The sequence below is a fragment of the Poromitra crassiceps genome (genome assembly GCF_964638095.1).
Source record: "Poromitra crassiceps genome assembly, chromosome: 1".
NCBI classification, from domain to species: Eukaryota; Metazoa; Chordata; class Actinopteri; order Beryciformes; family Melamphaidae; genus Poromitra; species Poromitra crassiceps.
In genome coordinates this window covers 10,280,840-10,300,801 of record NC_139623.1, presented here as the reverse complement: position 1 = coordinate 10,300,801, position 19,962 = coordinate 10,280,840, and the positions used below count along the sequence as shown (strand labels likewise).

Genomic DNA, 19,962 nt, shown 5'->3' with positions numbered 1-19,962 from the left:
CCAGTGGGTCCCACTGATTGCATTGGCCCCTACACACACACACACACACAGTCCACATTAGCATGGCAGCACGCACCACTGCTGGGGGGGGGGGGGGGGGGTTGTCCTGACTATTATTTTAAAAAAAAAAGTAGTGTGTTGTACATTGAACATAGTGTTCCTAAGCCTTGATCAGGCCACTGACAATCTGTTTGTTGTCCCGTGAAACCACGGAGCAACACCCCAGAGATGTGATGGTAGATGTTCTCTGATGTGTTGCCTCAGAATTGAAGCCTGAGGTATGACTGGCTTGTTCTAATGTTTCAGCAGCACTGATGAGGCCACGTTCTCCCATCATCTGATCTCATTTCTCCTCTCCTCCCCCTCTGCCTCCATTCCTCTTCACCCTCTCCCCTCTTTGTATTCACTCTTATCCTATTCCCCTCTTGCTCCCTAGAAATAGCTGCTTCTGCTGATGTCTCTCCCTCCTGTCTCTTTCTTGCATACTCATCTCAAGCATCTCTTTGTCTTCTCTGTCTCTCTGTAGGAGATGTCTCTAGTGGGTCCTGAGTCTCCATCAGAACAAGCCAGGAGGGTCTTCCAGTCGTTTGATCCTGAAGGTAATGAACAACAAGTGCCCCTATGGAATATATCTGCTAATGATTTGCATTAGTTTCCCCCCCCCCCCTGCACACATGTTTTTAGAAGTCATTATACTTGATGTGCCCATGACTACACCAGCTCCAAACAACATCCTGGCCCTGTTGTCTTTTCTCTTGCTGTTTTCCTGGTGGAGCCTAACCTCCCCGGCCCTCCTCGCCTCTCCTCTCTTTTTCCCTTGTTCTTCACTTTTCCTGGAGGCAGAACAGGGGTCTGGTCTCTCTCCTCTCATCTCCACTGTTGTTGTTTAGGTTGGTGAGATCAGCCCCCTCTTACAGCTGAGTCAACCACCCGCTTCTCCCCTCTCTCTCTCTCTCTCTCTCTCTCTCTCTCTCTCTCTCTCTCTCCGGCCTCTTCCTAATCCTCCTTTCGTCTCACTTCCAGGTGACCGGGGGAAAGGCGAGGGGAAGGACACAGAGAGGGACAGCATGAGAGGGGAAGGACACAGAGAGGGACAGCATGACACAGAGAGGGACAGCATGAGAGGGGAAGGACACAGAGAGGGACAGCATGATGGACACAGAGAGGGACAGCATGACAATAGGAAGATGGAGAGAGGATAGTTAAGCATTGGGGCCCTTGTCACAGGAAGTGTGTGTCACATGTCAGCAGCACCTTTTTTTGGACAAGTTGTAGCCACTGGGTGGGTGTGTGTGTGTGTGTGTGTGTGTGTGTGTGTGTGTGTGTGTGTGTGTGTGTGTGTGTGTGTGTGTGTGTGTGTGTGTGTGTGTGTGTGTGTGTGGAGAAAAATATAAGTTCCATGCCATTTCCTAATCTATAAGCTATAATTGCATACACCTAATTAATGCTATGAGTCATTAGTCATAAGACATCTCACAAATGCATATTTGCACTATGCAGAGACACATAACTAGTTTATCAAGGAGGAGATTTCTCCCCTTTGCTCTGGCCTTCAGAGGGCTCAGCATGACAATGGCCATGAGACAGGAACACTTGCTGATACAGACAGGAGCCCTGTAGGCTCCAAGTCAGGTCAGACTGCACGACGCACACACATTTATCCCCCCCCTCCTCTCTCTGCCTTCCTTTGCCTATAAAGCATATGTCAAATTGTGACATCGCCGCTGAATATTTGGACTCTGTACATTGATCAGATGGTACATTGAGATTCAGTCCTCTGACAATACATATTGCCAGAGAATGTTATGGTAATAAAAAACATTTCAGATTCTTTTAGATATCAGACGACAGCTCAGTAACGAATTATGAAATTAATTCAGACTTACCCGCTCTGTCGTAGATATCCTGTACCGTGTCGCCAATTGTTAGGGAATGGAATTTTAACCACTCCTCATCCGCTAAATGTAATATACATAACAATATAAACCAAATGAACTTGAAGCCAGGAGTCCAGGAAGATGTCTTATGAAAGTATTTATTACGATAACATTCTCTGGCAATATGTATTGTCAGAGGACTGAATCTCAATGTACCATCTGATCAATGTACAGAGTCCAAATATTCAGCGGCGATGTCACAATATTGACATTGTGTTTATGAATTAACAGTGTGTGTGTGTGTGTGTGCGCATCAGAGGCATGCTGCCATTCACACTAAACGAGAGAGCAGTCCATGTTGCAAGGCTGATGATTTAATCAGGGTCTCAGCTGAACAGTCATAACACACATTCATATCCATGTGTTTTTATTGTGAAATTAAGTGTGCTGCTCTGTCGCTATAAACAACATTCCCCAATCCCATCTTTATAGGAACAATATGCTGATTTATGTGTGCGTCTGCCTGCGTGTGTGTGTATGTGCCTGCCTGCGTGCCTGCCTGCGTGTGTGTGTGTGTGTGTGTGTGCCTGCCTGCCTGTGTGTGTGTGTATGTGCGTGCCTCCCTGCCTGCCTGCGTGTGTGTGTGTGTGTGCCTGCCTGCCTGTGTGTGTGTGTGTGTGTGTATGTGCCTGCCTGCGCGTCTGCCTGCGTGTGGGTGTATGTGCCTGCCTCCCTGCCTGTGTGTGTGTGCGTGCATGTGTGGTTCCATGTTACAAGGAGGTAAACCCTACCAGCTGAAAGCTGTCTTGCCTCTCTGGCCGCCTTGACAACAAATATGTAAACACAGCTATCTGGCCCCAAATCACAGCAGAGAGAGATGGAAGGAGGTGGGGGAGGGAGGGAGGGAGGACTGTGCATCTTTTTTTCATCCACACACCACTCCCCCCCCCCCCCCCCTGCATCTGTCCCCTCTTGTTGCACAGAAAGCCGTGCTGCTTGTTCTGAGATCCGCTCCTGCTATCGTCTGCCAGGACATTCTGCTGCGTACCATATGGTCTTCACTCACACACACACTCACTCCGCGCGATATGCGCTCGCACATACGTCCGTACACACACACACACAAGTGGGATATGTGCACGAACATACTGTAAACACACAATGGTGTACGTACGCACACGCATGCTGTAGCCAGCAGCACAGTTGAGTGCTGTGTAAAAGAGCCATAAATCTGTCTGTCACATGTAGAGTCAGCACCGCTTCTTGTGTTATGGAAGAAAGGCGCCAGGCAGACAGAGGCCTTCAGTGACTCAGCGGACGTCCACGCTAGGCCTGCACGATATGAGGAAAATCTGCGATGTGCGATAACATTGTTCAATATAGCGATGACGATACGACTTGCGATAAATAAACAAATATTTAAGTATGCATATTAGCTATACACTTCCTATGTCTTTCTGCTTTAATAATGCTAACATAGGCCCCAAACATTGAATAGCCTATGCCCACTGAATAAAGAAATGAAATACACACTGACTCTAGCTGAAACTACACACAGCGTGTTTGGGCTTTGACAGAGGGGCGGAGCGCACTGTTGCAAGGGAAAGGTGTACGCTGGATTTACAACACAAGACAAAATGATCAGATGCTGAGTGGGAAAATGCATGACGCATGTAAATAAAACCACTTTTGTTATTCATTGCGTTTCAGGCAGTCTTTGCGATGTGTTTATTGCCATGTTCATATTGCGATGATGATGATAATACGATTAATTGTGCAGCCCTAATCCACGCACACAGGACATTCACATGCAGGACATTCACATGCAGGACATTCACATGCAGGACATTCACACACAGGACATTCACATGCAGGACATTTACATGCAGGACATTCACATGCAGGACATTCACATGCAGGACATTCACACGCAGGACGCCCACATGCAGGACGTCCACACGCAGGACGTCCTGCACCTGGCTGTTTCACCCTCTTCCTTCATATTAGTGTCCCTGTAGCGTCCTCTCCGCTCCTTGGAAAAGCCTCCATTGTCACTGTCAGGAGCAGAGTGCATTATGGGTGTATGTACTGTCTGTGTACACCAGGTCACACAGACTCACGTGCTCATGTTTAAATGAGACAGATATGTGCTCGGACACACATGCGTTTTCAGGCAAAAACACATGTTAGCGTTTAAAAGCTGGTCCTCTCAGGTAGAGCAATCATCACAGCAGTGGAATGTAGGTCAGAGAGAGAAGACAAGGTGTGTGTGTGTGTGTGTGCGTGCGTGCGTGCGTGTGTGTGTGTGTGTGTGTGTGTGTGTGTGTGTGTGTGTGTGTGTTCGTGCGCGTGTGTGTTGTATGAGATGAGTTCACTCCCTAGGGCCCAACAGTCAGTGATGCAAGTAGTGTTTGTTCATGTAGGTAGGTGAAGGCTTTCAACTTTTTATGTTGGGTCTGGGTCAGCCAGTGCATCAGCCTCTCTCTCTCACCCTCTCGCTCTCTCATTCTCTCTCTCACTCTGCTTCTCTCTCACTCTCTCGCTCTCTCTCACTCTGCTTCTCTCTCTCACTCTCTCTCTCTCTCTCTCTCCAGATAATGGCTTCATCCCAGAGTCTCTGTTGGAGGATGTGATGAAGGCCCTTGACCTTGTCTCAGAGCCCGACTAGTAAGTGATTGCATGCTCAAGGCTTTCTGTGTGTGTATGCGTGTGCGCGCGCGTGTGTGTGTGTGTGTGTGTGTGTGTGTGTGTGTGTGTGTGTGTGCGCTCGCGCGTGCGTGTTATGGGTGCACCGATCGATCGGCAAGCAATCTGTATCGGCCGATTTCGACCTCAAATATGCGATCGGCTGATTGCAGATATTTTTGGCTGATTGCAGATATTTTTTTATATTAAAAAAAACTTTTTTCTAATCAGGCTTTCCAACGATATAAAATACAATGCCAATTGGTATTATTAAAGGGGAGAAATAATCAACCTAAAATAACGTTTCCAAACTTTCTTTGAGGAGTTTATATATCGGTAATCGGTGATCGGTCGGGCAGATATTTCCCATAGGCGATCGGCAATCGGTGATCGGTGGCAAAAAAACGTGATCGGTGCACCCCTAGTGTGTGCGTGTGTGTGTGAGCGTGCGTGTGTGTGTGCGCACGCGCGCACGACACCTGTAGAAGTTCTAAAGTTCTAACTCTTAAGTCATGGCCAGGCCAGGTCAGCAGCCCTGTGCTCATGTTTCACTACCAGGCTACTATAAAGTCAGGCCAGAGAGAGGGACCACTATAAAAGCTCAGGAAGAAAGAAAGAAAGAAACAAGGTTAGAGGGAGACCATTAACTGCAGGAAGAAAGCCTGAGAGAGGGAGGAAACGCTTTAAAGCGCCGCTTCAAACAGGAGCACGTTCTCATCTGAGGCCCTGTAAGCCCTCACGCTGCAGCCGTGGGCCCGGGCCCGTAACCGGACCACTGATCTGCTCTGCAGACCCCCAGATGGTTCATACATCACAGCACAACACAAACAGGCCTGTCTCATTCCTTACTACAGTGCTTCCCACCTTGAGCTGTTTTTGTGCCAGGCCAATAGTACCCCCTCACTCATGCCTGTTGATGATGCTCCTAAACGTGTTCTATCACTTTGAGTGTCATATGCAGACGTACAAGTAAATGATTACAAAATATATTTGTCACTGAACTGCTGCCGTTTGGGCTTGGCCTCTTTTTCTCCTTTTGTCACCAAGCTCCAATAGTAGAGCGGATTAGCTCCCAAAAATCACCCATTATTTTAGTTTTCACAAATGGGATCAAAGTTTCACGAATCAGATAGTGAGTGAATACCATACAGTTCATTTTCAGATGTGGAGGGAAGTCAGATTTGACCTCAAATCCAAGATGGCCACCATTTTCACTGAGATTTCATTGTTTTTTCCGCATCTAGACCGCATCAAACCAGGTCCAGTTCAAAGACCATTACATTTACACATGTCAAATCTGGGCTAGATTACCAAGGGGACCCTAGACTCTCACCAAGAAACACTTTGAGATTTGTGAAACTTTTATCCTATCTGTGAAAATGGAAGAATTTAAGATTTAATTGTTTTTGCCCCATCTAGACCGCATAAAACCAGGTCTAGTTCGAAGACCATTACACTTATACCTTTCAAATCTGTACTAGATTACCAAGGGGACCCTAGACTCTCACCAAGAAATACTTTCAGATTTGTGAAACATTTATCATGGTATGAGAACACTTGAACATTAGACTAGGGAGGAATTGCGGCCATCTTCGATTTGAGGCCAAATCTGACTTCCCTCCACATCTGACAATAAACCTTATGGTATTCACTCACGGTGTGAGAAATTTCATGCTTTTTTGAAGCAGTGCACAAGTGTTATAAGCACATTTGTACATTAGACCCGGGGGAATGGCAACCATCTTGGATTTGAGGCCAAATCCGCCTTCCCTCCACATCTGACAATAAACCAATATGGTATTCACTCACTATGTGAGAAATGTCGTGCTTTTTTGGAAGAGAAAATTATCCTGAAATGAAGATTTGATTGACAGCTGCCATGTCATGATATGATTGGTTGAAATGGGGTAGAAATTTGATAGTGCTAGGTGACGTCAGCAAACTGTAGATTACTGTTCTCAATGAAATCTTTAAAAATGAACTTTTGGTGTGAAAAAGTGTGAAAAACAATAAATTTTAGATAATAGATTTTTGTGATTTTCTTTGCATACATTATTAAATAGGTGCACTGCATACTAGGGATGTTCATCAGTTATCGAAAATCGATAATTGATCGTTAAGGAATGGAATCGATCATGTGGAATTTTTATCGACTTTGTTATAAAAAAATTAAAAAAAAAAAAGAAAATTGCGGACTAGGTTTGGGTGGAATTCGTTCCTCCTCGCCCCACTCCATTGCACAGCCGACTAACGTGAGGTGGAGCTTCATATAGTCTCTAGTTTTCTGGCTGGGCACGGGCCTTTGTGCCAACAAAACTGTTTTAAACATGGGGAATTCACACCGGCATGCGCCGGGGACAGCAGTGTTGGAGAGGAGACACATTGAAATAAAGAGTTCATTGAGGAGAACACGTTTTCTTTCATATTTTCTGCCATATGCATTCATTTTGTAAAAAAAAATATATATATATATATATATTATTATTACCGTAATATGATCGATAATCGATAATTGATCGTTAATTTTCCCCGATTTTCGATTATGGAAATTTTTCAAAATGAACATCCCTACTGCATACCCAGGTATTTGAAAAAGAGAAGTCATTTTTGGGTTCAGCTCGACTTTAAAATAGATCTTATGGTATTCCCTAACTATGTGTGAAATTTCACGTTTAACTCAAAAAGTGCACGATTATTGTGCTTATCCGCTCTACTATAAACCTGAATCTGGAGTTACAGCAACTGGATGTTTTTGAGCCATTTATCAGTAGCATAAGAGTGTAACAGTTGACACTTGCCGGGGATGGGAAGGGGGGGGGGGACTATTTGCGGTGCGCACGTACCATTTTAACAATGGGCTTATGAAATGACTTGGAATATTTTTTTTTACCATTTTGGAAATACATTGTAATCCTCAGCCTTTCCAGGTGGTACCCCCTGCAAGCTGCTCAAGTACCCATAGGGGTACCACTGCCTTACCACAGCCAGAGAGTTAGAGAAGGGCTGCCAGCCACCATGTGAAGAAGTAGCACCATTGGTATTATAACAAATAATTGATGGGACAAAACATAAAACTACAGTCATTACAAAGGAAACAAGACTGAATCTTCTGTATTTTAGAGATGTTGAATGATCAACGTTTGATGGTGAACTTTTCATTTCTTCAGTTAGGGTAGTCTGCAAATTGTCAACACATGCGCTGAGATAAAAGAAAAAAATCCACTCTTGAACAGATTTTGTCAGATTTCGCTTTTACTGCTTTCATCACAAATAGTTCAGTTGAAAGTTGTGAATGTGAAAGAAGAACATTCACCCCGAAGCTGGAAATTTGAGAATCACTTTGACCACGTTAATCTGTAACGCACGCCAGTCAGCTGCTCTGCTGCCATTAGTGGTTAACCAATTTAGTGGATACTGACCATACCCAGCAAAACCTGTGTTACTTAAAACTCCACTAAACAACAGATTACAGGCCTGATTCTTTGGTTTGTAGTGTTTGGGATAGAAGTGTTACTCAACTTAGAAACCAACATGAATCTAGTTGTTTTTACCGTAGTTGTTTTGTTTTCTTTAGCTTGAAAAGTGTGAATCCACCCTAAAGACAAAAGATTCTTCCTGTGATTTAAAACTGTTTGGTCAGTTTTAAAGTTGATCAGTTGATTTAAAACTGTTTTGCCCTCTAAGTGTGGGAAACAGACAGCCAATGCTCTGATGCCTAAAGTCATCCAAAACACAGCAGTTGTATTTCACTGCAGTGCTGACAGGGAGGAATCAGACAATGTGTTCACATTCCCATACAAGTGGCCTTGGGTATACACACAAACACACACACACACACACACAAACACACACACACACACACACACACACACACACACACACACAAACACACACACACACACACAAACACACACACACGATCTACAGAAGTCACTCTCCTCCTTGCTGTCTGTGGAGCAACTCCAACACTTGTCAGTTGGTCATTTAACAACATTTTCAAGTGAGCCTTGGCTCTCTCCTCTCTGCTTTGACAGAAACGTGTTAATAAAATGATGTCAAACGATGCATGGTTTTTATTCAGCACCAGCTATGCACAGTGTGTCTGTGTTTTAGTGCTTGAAGAAAACAATGAACAACTGTACAAACCGCCATCAGCTGACTGCATTACACCCCCAACCAGGAAGTCTCCACTCATCTCTGGAACATCTAAAGACACAACGATTAACCGTACCATGCTGAGTGTGGGAATTTGCACGCAAAGTCATCTTTGGTCACAGTTGGTTTTTAATTGAAGAGGTCTTATGCAGTCATGCGCTGCAAACAGTACAGACCCACCGCCAACGACCAATTCTCGTGATCCCCCACCAACTCACACACGCGCCCACTCGCTCAGAACGTTGCGATACTTTATTGATCCCTGTAGGCAAGAATTCTCTTTTTGCGCCTGCCCCTCCACAGTGAGGGCAGAGGTCTGCAGCTGCTGCTGGCAGAGATCCAGTGTGTTGCTCAAGGGCACTTCAGCAGGGCGGATGCCTGCTCTACTGCGCCACCCTGCCTCATCCGCCACTCGGATAGACACAGGAGGACTAGATGTAAAACAGTGTCATTCCCTTCCTTCTGTGTGTGGATATGAACTGTGTTTGTCTCCTTGCTGCCTTAAAAGGGCAACGTGACCAGTGCTGTTATCACTGTGCTGTGGAATCATAACGATAACAGGGCTCACACATGCAGGAATGTCTGGAAAGAGGTATATTTAGTAGCACCGTGGGATTCATGAAAACACTCATCACAGCGCCACATCCAGTGATGATGAGGTTATTGTGAATTGCAGTTGGGTTTTCGTACTCATCAGTCACAGAAGACCACTGTCATACCCTACTGATGGCTCATTTCACCCATCTCTGTCTATCCCTCCTGTTCTCTCTCTCTCTCTCTCTCCCGCTGTCTCTCCCGCTGTCTTTTGTTTATTTATCCTCTATCCATCTCTGTTTCTTCCTCTGCACCTTCTCAGTGTCAGCCTGATGAAGAGTAAGCTGGATCCAGAGACGTTGGGCATCATTCTGTTGGGCCCATTCCTGCTGGAGTTTTTCCCTGATCAGGTAAGCGTGCACCACAAACAACCCATTATATCGCTCCTTAATAATCGCTGGTCATTTATACCCCGTTCAAGACGACTCGGACCGCCGGAAAAAATGGATTCCGACCTGTAAAAAGTGAATTGAACGGTCGTCCAGGCCGGAATTACAGCTCGGAAATTCGGGTATCATCCAGAGCTCCGGTTTCTCCGAGTTGACGTCACAGCAGCCACATCAAAATGGCAACTTGCATCGTTACTGATAATCACAGAATTATTATAAAGACGTTTGTTGATGTTTTAACACACAATTTGAGGTCTTAATTATCTAATGTTAACGTTTCATATGTGTTTGTGTCATCTGTGTTTCGCTCTGTGTGAAATTCAGTATTCAGCATGTGCGGTTAGCATTGTTCGCTAGTAGGTAGCTACCATGCTAACGCGGGTTGCTATAGCAACAGTTTGGTTTCCGCCCCCCTGAGCGGGAGGTGCAGCGTGAACGCAAATCTGTCCGGGCGGGAGGTTGCGTGTTGAAACTTACAGCGGTCCGAGTTGTCTTGAATGCGGTATTACTGTATGAGGTCATCACAGGTGCTCTCTCTCATCAAAACTGTGCACATTGTATTACAGACAGCCTCCACCGTACATGGTACAGTCCGTATCACAGTCAATACAAGGGCCGTGCACGGAGACATGAGACACATGCACACACACACACACATGGCTTCACTACACTGATGCTAGCATCTATTTCACAAGCATAATGCGGAGCGCTTTTCTGGCAAATCAACCGTTTTTCTGCCAAAAACATTCCTGCGGCGTCTCATGTGAAGCGTGTGCGTGTGTGTTCAGCATCAGATGACGTTACTCACTGACGAGAAGCTCCAAAAGAGCAGTGAGATGCCTTCAGGAAACGGATTGGAGGCAGAGAGAGATGGAGAGAACTGTTAAAGTGATCAGGGCTTAAGGGACTCACCAGAGGAATGGCCCTCAGCCACAAAGAAATTATACTGCTATTAGCCAAGTGGACACACACACACACACACACACACACACACACCAAGTGGACACACACACACACACACCAAGTGGACACACTCAGACACACGTGGGATTGGGGTGAAGGTTAGGGTTTCACATACACGCACATAAACACAAGAAACTGGACACGCTTCTCAAACACACAACACAGCCTATTAGCATTCCGCACCTTCCAGCCTGGGACATGAGAAGTGTTGTGGCTCAGTGGGACATGGGAAGTGTTGTGGCTCAGTGTGATGGTTGAACCTGGGACATGGGAAGTGTTGTGGCTCAGTGTGATGGTTGAACCTGGGACATGGGAAGTGTTGTGGCTCAGTGTGATGGTTGAACCTGGGACATGGGAAGTGTTGTGGCTCAGTGTGAAGTGTTGAACCTGGGACATGGGAAGTGTTGTGGCTCAGTGTGAAGTGTTGAACCTGGGACATGTGAAGTGTTGTGGCTCAGTGTGATGGTTGAACCTGGGACATGGGAAGTGTTGTGGCTCAGTGTGATGGTTGAACCTGGGACATGGGAAGTGTTGTTGCTCAGTGATGGTTGAACCTGGGACATGGGAAGTGTTGTGGCTCAGTGTGATGGTTGAAGCTGGGACATGTGAAGTGTTGTGGCTCAGTGTGAAGTGTTGAACCTGGGACATGTGAAGTGTTGTGGCTCAGTGTGATGGTTGAACCTGGGACATGTGAAGTGTTGTGGCTCAGTGTGATGGTTGAAGCTGGGACATGTGAAGTGTTGTGGCTCAGTGTGATGGTTGAAGCTGGGACATGGGAAGTGTTGTGGCTCAGTGTGATGGTTGAAGCTGGGACATGTGAAGTGTTGTGGCTCAGTGTGATGGTTGAACCTGGGACATGGGAAGTGTTGTGGCTCAGTGTGATGGTTGAACCTGGGACATGGGAAGTGTTGTGGCTCAGTGTGATGGTTGAACCTGGGACATGGGAAGTGTTGTGGCTCAGTGTGATGGTTGAAGCTGGGACATGTGAAGTGTTGTGGCTCAGTGTGAAGTGTTGAACCTGGGACATGTGAAGTGTTGTGGCTCAGTGTGATGGTTGAAGCTGGGACATGTGAAGTGTTGTGGCTCAGTGTGATGGTTGAAGCTGGGACATGTGAAGTGTTGTGGCTCAGTGTGATGGTTGAAGCTGGGACATGGGAAGTGTTGTGGCTCAGTGTGATGGTTGAAGCTGGGACATGGGAAGTGTTGTGGCTCAGTGTGAAGTGTTGTGGCTCAGTGTGATGGTTGAAGCTGGGACATGGGAAGTGTTGTGGCTCAGTGGGAAGTGTTGTGGCTCAGTGTGATGGTTGAAGCTGGGACATGTGAAGTGTTGTGGCTCAGTGTGATGGTTGAAGCTGGGACATGTGAAGTGTTGTGGCTCAGTGTGATGGTTGAAGCTGGGACATGGGAAGTGTTGTGGCTCAGTGTGAAGTGTTGTGGCTCAGTGTGATGGTTGAAGCTGGGACATGGGAAGTGTTGTGGCTCAGTGTGATGGTTGAAGCTGGGACATGGGAAGTGTTGTGGCTCAGTGTGATGGTTGAACCTGGGACATGGGAAGTGTTGTGGCTCAGTGTGATTGTTGAAGCTGGGACATGTGAAGTGTTGAACCTGGGACATGTGAAGTGTTGTGGCTCAGTGTGATGGTTGAACCTGGGACATGTGAAGTGTTGTGGCTCAGTGTGATGGTTGAAGCTGGGACATGTGAAGTGTTGTGGCTCAGTGTGATGGTTGAAGCTGGGACATGGGAAGTGTTGTGGCTCAGTGTGATGGTTGAAGCTGGGACATGGGAAGTGTTGTGGCTCAGTGTGAAGTGTTGTGGCTCAGTGTGATGGTTGAAGCTGGGACATGGGAAGTGTTGTGGCTCAGTGGGAAGTGTTGTGGCTCAGTGTGATGGTTGAAGCTGGGACATGTGAAGTGTTGTGGCTCAGTGTGATGGTTGAAGCTGGGACATGTGAAGTGTTGTGGCTCAGTGTGATGGTTGAAGCTGGGACATGGGAAGTGTTGTGGCTCAGTGTGAAGTGTTGTGGCTCAGTGTGATGGTTGAAGCTGGGACATGGGAAGTGTTGTGGCTCAGTGTGATGGTTGAAGCTGGGACATGGGAAGTGTTGTGGCTCAGTGTGATGGTTGAAGCTGGGACATGGGAAGTGTTGTGGCTCAGTGTGATGGTTGAAGCTGGGACATGGGAAGTGTTGTGGCTCAGTGTGAAGTGTTGTGGCTCAGTGTGATGGTTGAAGCTGGGACATGGGAAGTGTTGTGGCTCAGTGGGAAGTGTTGTGGCTCAGTGTGATGGTTGAAGCTGGGACATGTTAAGTGTTGTGGCTCAGTGTGATGGTTGAAGCTGGGACATGGGAAGTGTTGTGGCTCAGTGTGATGGTTGAAGCTGGGACATGGGAAGTGTTGTGGCTCAGTGTGAAGTGTTGTGGCTCAGTGTGATGGTTGAACCTGGGACATGGGAAGTGTTGTGGCTCAGTGTGATGGTTGAATCGTGTTTGTAGTGTTGGCTGTTGGATGGCATGTGGAGTGGTAGACGTGCTTCAGTTCAGTCAAACACACACACACACACACACACACTTCAACACAAACATGTGGGACTGAACGTGCGGGCTTAGCTTTATGCTGGTGTGACTGTGGCTTCCACAATGTTCTGTCTGTCTCCCTCTGTGTGTCTTTACCTCCATCTTTGTCGGAACACTGTAGCACACAGCCTCTCGCTCTTGTTTTTCACCCCCTCCGCTCTGGCTGTGTTTCAGGATTCAGGAATCCCAGACTCGTTTCCTGTCTACCACTACAATGGACTTAAACAGTCCAACCACAACGAGAGGGTAAGACCCTGACCCTCTCTCTCTCTCTCTCTCAGCTCTGTCTCCCTCGCTCACCCACACTGAAGTTGGCTGTTTCATCTCTCTCTCTTTTTCCTGTCCCTCTCTCCCTCTCTTCTCTCAGCACACACACACACACACACACACAGTTGGAAGGCAGCAGGGCCACTCCAGAATAAACAGTAGCTATAGCGAGCAGCTTAATAGCCTGTCCATCCATCCAAAAAAAAAACGGCTTAGCCTCCTATTTCTCCAACACGGTTCTTCTAACATGGAGGCTGCTGTCAGCCACCTGGCTGTGATGGATGGTGAAGCACAGGCCTCGCTGTTACGCAGGCTTAGTTTGATGGATGACTGTCAGTGGATGTCGTCGTTTAACACGGCTGGTTCCAAGCCTGGTACTCAGGAATATCACTTACTGCGTCTGTCTAGTGTGTCAAACAGCATCCACACTGCTACCTGTGAGTGTAGGAACGCCACTGCATGCATACACACACACACACACACACACACACGGTACACACAGTACACAGTACACACACACACACACGGTACACAGAAACACTCACGCACAGGGCAGCAAGGCGCCTGTAAGGGTATGATGGCAATTCCATTCCCATAGTTCCAGATGGGAATAACAGACCAACAGGCCCCTGCAGCTGGCGTGTGTGTGTGTGTGTGTGTGTGTGTGTGTGTGTGTGTGTGTGTGTGTGTGTGTGTGTGTGTGTGTGTGTGTGTGTGTGTGTGTGTGTGTGTGTGTGTGTGTGTGTGTGTGTGTGTGTGTGTGTGTGTGTGTGTGTGTGTGTGTGTGTGCACGCGCGTGCGTGCGTGCGTGCGTGTGCATTGGTTTCTGCCCCCTATACGTGCATCCATCCCTCTGCATTTCACCTCTGACCCTCTGAAATGTCTGAAAAGTGATTGGTAGAGCTGAAGCCTGTCAAAGCTGGCATAAAGACGCCAGGCTTTAAAATTGTGTGTTTAGTTAAGTGTGTATTGACCTTGTGTGTGTGTGTGTGTGTGTGTGTGTGTGCGTGCGTGCGTGTGTGCGCGTGCGTGCGTGCGTGTGTTGCCAGGTAGAGTATGTGGAAGGCACGTCCCTGGTGTTGGGCTATGAGGACCCCATGGTTCGGACAGATGACACACCAATCAAGCGCTGCCTGCAGACCAAGTGGCCCTACATCGAACTGCTGTGGACCACCGACCGCTCTCCATCACTCAACTAGCACCCACCAAGTCTGTGTGTGTGGATGGACCACTACTGCCCCCACCCCCTCCACCTTCCCCACCCTGCCCGCTGACCCCCCACCCCCAGCAGCGTAAACACACAGACTTTTGGAACAATACACACGCACCCAAGAGACTGAGACAAACATGTTCATGTCTGAGACCCACAAACTCTTTACGATTTACTGTTGATGCTGTTGTCTGTTCCACATGGCTTGTAAGTTGACACACAGGATGTTTATGGTGTGATTAGGTAAAAAACCAAAATGAATGAGCGTTAGGGGTGTAACAATACACGTATTGGTATTGAACCATTAGGTACGGTACAAGGCTTTATGTTCAATACACATTGCAAACCCAATTCATCTTTCACTGCACTGTTCAGTATTCTCAAAGGATTTCATCGTCATATAAAACAGACGAAAACGATGGTCTCAAAAAATGACGTAAATTGAAAAAAAAAATTAACATAGACTGAAAATAATAAAATAAATAACGATAAATTAAAAATGTTAATATCAACGAAATTTCTCTGGCATTTCTACTTTTTTGCTGTATTGAAAACATACCGGACCATGGCACCACTGTGTCGTACCAAACCGAACCGTGAATTTTGTGAACCGTCACACCCCTAATGACTCGAATACAGTTTGCCGACTCCTCGGCTACAGCGTACTGACTCCTCGGCTACAGCGTACTGACTCCTCGGCTACAGTTTGCCGTCTCCTCGGCTACAGCGTACTGACTCCTCGGCTACAGCGTACTGACTCCTCGGCTACAGCGTACCGACTCCTCGGCTACAGCGTACCGACTCCTCGGCTACAGCGTACTGACTCCTCGGCTACAGTTTGCCGACTCCTCGGACGGCTACAGCGTACTGACTCCTCGGCTACAGCGTACTGACTCCTCGACTACAGCGTACCGACTCCTCGGCTACAGCGTACTGACTCCTCGACTACAGCGTACTGACTCCTCGGCTACAGCGTACCGACTCCTCGGCTACAGCGTACCGACTCCTCGGCTACAGCGTACCGACTCCTCGGCTACAGCGTACCGACTCCTCGGCTACAGCGTACCGACTCCTCGGCTACAGCGTACTGACTCCTCGGCTACAGCGTACTGACTCCTCGACTACAGCGTACTGACTCCTCGACTACAGCGTACTGACTCCTCGACTACAGCGTACTGACTCCTCGACTACAGCGTACCGACTCCTCGGCTACAGCGTACTGACTCCTCGACTACAGCGTACTGACTCCTCGACTACAGCGTACCGACTCCTCGGCTACAGCGTACCGACTCCTCGGCTACAGCGTACTGACTCCTCTGACTCCTCGGCTACAGCGTACTGACTCCTCGGCTACAGCATACTGACTCCTCTGACTCCTCGGCTACGGCGTACCGACTCCTCGGCTACAGCATACTGACTCCTCTGACTCCTCGGCTACAGCGTACTGACTCCTCGGCTACGGCGTACCGACTCCTCGGCTACGGCGTACCGACTCCTCGGCTACGGCGTACCGACTCCTCGGCTACAGTTTGGCTACACTGCTTACAGAGCAAGCTGCTTTGGTTGATCAGCTGGTTCTAACGTCATGCCCAACCACAGGTACAGCCCAGAGACTGTGAAGCACTACTGTTACTCCAGCTATAGGACTGTTAGAGGGAACACTACCAAAGCCTTCCACATTATGACAACACACACACTATCACACACTTCCAAGCGTTTACAGCGTAGAGGGACCAACCCACACGCAGGGAACTGGAGCGCTGAACAGGAGGTTTCTTCAGTGTTTTCACCCACAAATAAAGGTGCAGACTGGTGTAGCTGCGGCGAGTGTGTGTGTGTGTTACACACCACAACAGGAAGTTGACCAAGTACTTGTATGTATTTATTACCACACTCCCAAGGTTCTGGAATAAACACCTTTCTTGTTCAAGGTTCTGTGTGGTGTATTTGTTTTTTGATGTATGGTGTAGCTTTGAACCTGTAGACGTTTGCCTCTGTGTGCGTTTCGAGTCATAAATATGAAGCCGCGAGTCGCGACCCCTACTCACAACAACCCCAGGGTTATAGAATGTCCAACTAAACAGCGGGTCCCTTTGCATCCCATCCTCACTAAATCACAGCCCAGGTTAGCTTTCTTGTCCCCAGAGACTCTTAAATCAGCCATTCACTAAATCCATTAGACACTGCTGCTGTTTAATTCTCTCTCTGTAAACAGACACAAAACATGTTCCTAACGCCTTCGCTCATCATCAGAAGCTACCAGACCAGGAACAACAACGTGGGACATCCAGTTCTCTCATAGAACCATCACTGGCTTCATGTACTGTACAGTGGCCTGAAACTCAGTGAAATGTTTTGCCATCCGTTTGGTGGATTTTTGTGAGACATGGTGCTGGTAATTCTGAAGTGTAATCACACTGATACTGTAGGAAGAGAAGCACTTGGTAGCATATAGATACTTAGTACAGCACATACGTACAGCCCAGTGTTTGTGCCGGCGGATACTCCAATATGCACGGGAGTGCTGCAGTAATGTGTGTGTGTCTAATGGATACGCCTAATGGAGGGAGGATGTAGGCCTGATCTGTGAGCGCGCAGTCTGACAAAGATTAGGAGTGTGTGAGAGAGAATGAGCAGTGTCAAATGAAATCGCAATACATAAAGAAATGCTGTGTGTGGGCGTCCGGGTGTAGTGGACACCCACATGTGTCTATCGGGGTCACGTGCAGGGTGCGAATTACACTCCGTTGCCCCTCCCTCTGGCTGTGATGCCCTGAGATCTCTAAGGCCACCTTGGCAGTGCCCTGCTACCAGCCTGCTACTGTCAGTTGCTTTAAAAGCATCAGTGGTCTCAGTTTAATGTAGGCTGTCTTATGCAAATAATGTGTAATTAGCTCATTTTAACACACAATTCAGAAAAATCGCTCTTCACAATGTCAATAGAGCAATGGCCTTGTGCCCTGGCATGTGGCCTTGTGCCCTAAAAAAAATTGCGACCCCCCAAAGGCCACATGGCCTTGCCCCTAAAATGACGAAATTCCCACCCTGGTCACGTGCATTCCTGGAAATGGGATATCCTGTCTGAGAAGTTTTATTGGATGCAATGCAAGAGACGGTGTGGAAAAAGTATTGGTTCACACACGAGACAAGACTACAGTAAAACATGTTACCTGACAAACACAGATGCACTATATACAGTAAGTCTGGTTCCCTCCTCCTCTCACCATCATCCTCTCATTCTTTACTTCTGTAAGAGAGAAATGGGACACATCTGTCTCTGAGTCCTCATGTTTTGGAGACTTGTCTTTTTTTATTCTGTTCATCCATTTACATAGAAAGCGCTGAGAAAGAACAGAGCCTCCCTCCCTCCTCCCCCCTCCCCCCTCTCTCTCAAGCACTCAACATAGCAGCACACTAAAAAATTTACATCAAAAGAATTTCAGTGATGTGCAGCCTATATGAGGGGCATCAAGGAGTATTAGTGTACATTCATATAACAGACCAATACAGGAAGGGGACAGATTGAGGCATGATGATGGGCTTGGGTTGAGGGGGGTGAGCAGGGCAGGCAGAGGGTGTGGGGGTAAGAAACGTGTGTGAATTCTCCATCTGGCAGGTCAAGGTTGCTTACTTGGGCTGCTCTCATCACTAACACGTTAGGTTCTCTCTCTCACCTGCTTCTCATCACCTCTCCTGACAGCAAGCACACTCCAGAGCCGTATACTGCAGTATACAGCTCTGCTGCACTAAAGCTTTACAACAAAACTGGCTTGGGCCTTTAATTTATCATGAGTGTGCCCATAAAGCACGGTTTAATTAAAACAAGCTCTTTGCGTTGATAAGCAGCAGATTGGGAGTTGGCCTGCATCGGAGTGCAATATGCACACAGCACTTCATCCCTCTCTTCCTCTCGCTGTCACACACATGTGTGCACAAAATTAGTTTTGGATCAGATAAGTCTTCAGAAGTGTGCAGAGCTGAATGGACAAGAAGCAGCCTGGTCAGTCTGGCACCTTTGTAAAAACTGTTTTTCATTGCAGGATATCCCTTTCAGCAAGAGCGATCCAGTATGTTACCTCAGAGATTTAGAGGGAAAATCGGCTGGTGTTGAGTGAAAGGGCGAGCAGGCCAGAACAGCCTATATAGCTTTTCTTTTTTCTTTTCTTTATTATTATTATACAGGAACAAATTATTATACAGGGGAAAAAAAAGATTCAAAGTAGCCTAACATCACAGATGTTGAAATGTGTTGCATTTAAACTGCCCTGGCTGAGTTAAAACTGCTTTACAGATATATAGGCTAGGCTACTTGCTCAGCTCAGGAGATTTCTCCTATAAGCCGACATAATTATACTGACACATAATTACAAATGATTATTCTCAACGGAAGGAAACGCGCCCCGGTTTTAACTGTATGGTTAGAATAAACCGGTTAATAAAAGGGAGGAAGTAAAATGTCAGTGGTGTAATATGTAACAAAGTAATAATACTTTAGTTTGTTACAGTATCTACTTGGGTAGGGCTATTTATATTTCTGACAAATTTCACTTTTACTCCACTACATTTGAAATCAAATGTATTTTACATACGTATTTCATAAATCAAATGTATACACTTTTACTCCATTACATTTCCCCTAAGCAACTAGTTACAAAGTATAATCAGAAGAAATTAGCCTGCAAGTAAAGCAGGTTTGGCGAATCAGTGCTCCTATATAGTGTGCAAGTTACATTAATCACCACAAACACTCCATTCCAGTTGGTGGAGGTAATGCACCATAACTTGTTTGCCAACCGCTATAAAACTCAAGAAGAAGATGATTTCCACTCAAGCCCAGGCTTGTCTTTTGCTTGTTTTTTTTTTTATTAAGAGCACTTGTAGTACCCTTTTTTACTTTCATTTAATATCAGAGAATTACTTTTGATAGGAACTTAAAGGAACACTCCGCCCATTTTCAACCAGCTTTGTATCATTAGAACATCAGTAGTATACCAGAAAACTGTAAACAGTTTTGAAGTCTGTCATTTAATTTGACAGTTATTGAGTGTTAAAGTGTGGACCAGTGACATCACTGGTCCACACTAACTCAAATTAATAACTCGTTAACTCAAATCAACTCTCAATAACTGTCAAACTAGATGAATGATGAATAGTTTGACAGTTATTGAGAGTTGATTTGAGTTAATGAGTTATTCATTTGAGTTAGTGTGGACCAGTGATGTCACTGGTCCACACTTTAACACTCAATA

The 19,962-nt window shown here is 46.6% G+C and overlaps 1 protein-coding gene across 1 annotated transcript in view; it reads left to right on the top strand.

The window, feature by feature from the left end:
• The window catches only part of mindy3 (MINDY lysine 48 deubiquitinase 3), a 59,594-nt gene extending 42,990 nt beyond the window's left edge, over positions 1–16,604 (top strand). Inside the window, exons 11-15 of the mRNA XM_083648160.1 lie at positions 527–599; positions 4,472–4,544; positions 9,574–9,661; positions 13,411–13,482; positions 14,553–16,604. Coding sequence (XP_083504286.1) covers positions 527–599; positions 4,472–4,544; positions 9,574–9,661; positions 13,411–13,482; positions 14,553–14,702 — 456 coding nt within the window. The 3' untranslated portion in view covers positions 14,703–16,604. The remainder of the gene's footprint in view (positions 1–526; positions 600–4,471; positions 4,545–9,573; positions 9,662–13,410; positions 13,483–14,552) is intronic.
• Positions 16,605–19,962: the final 3,358 nt, after the last annotated feature.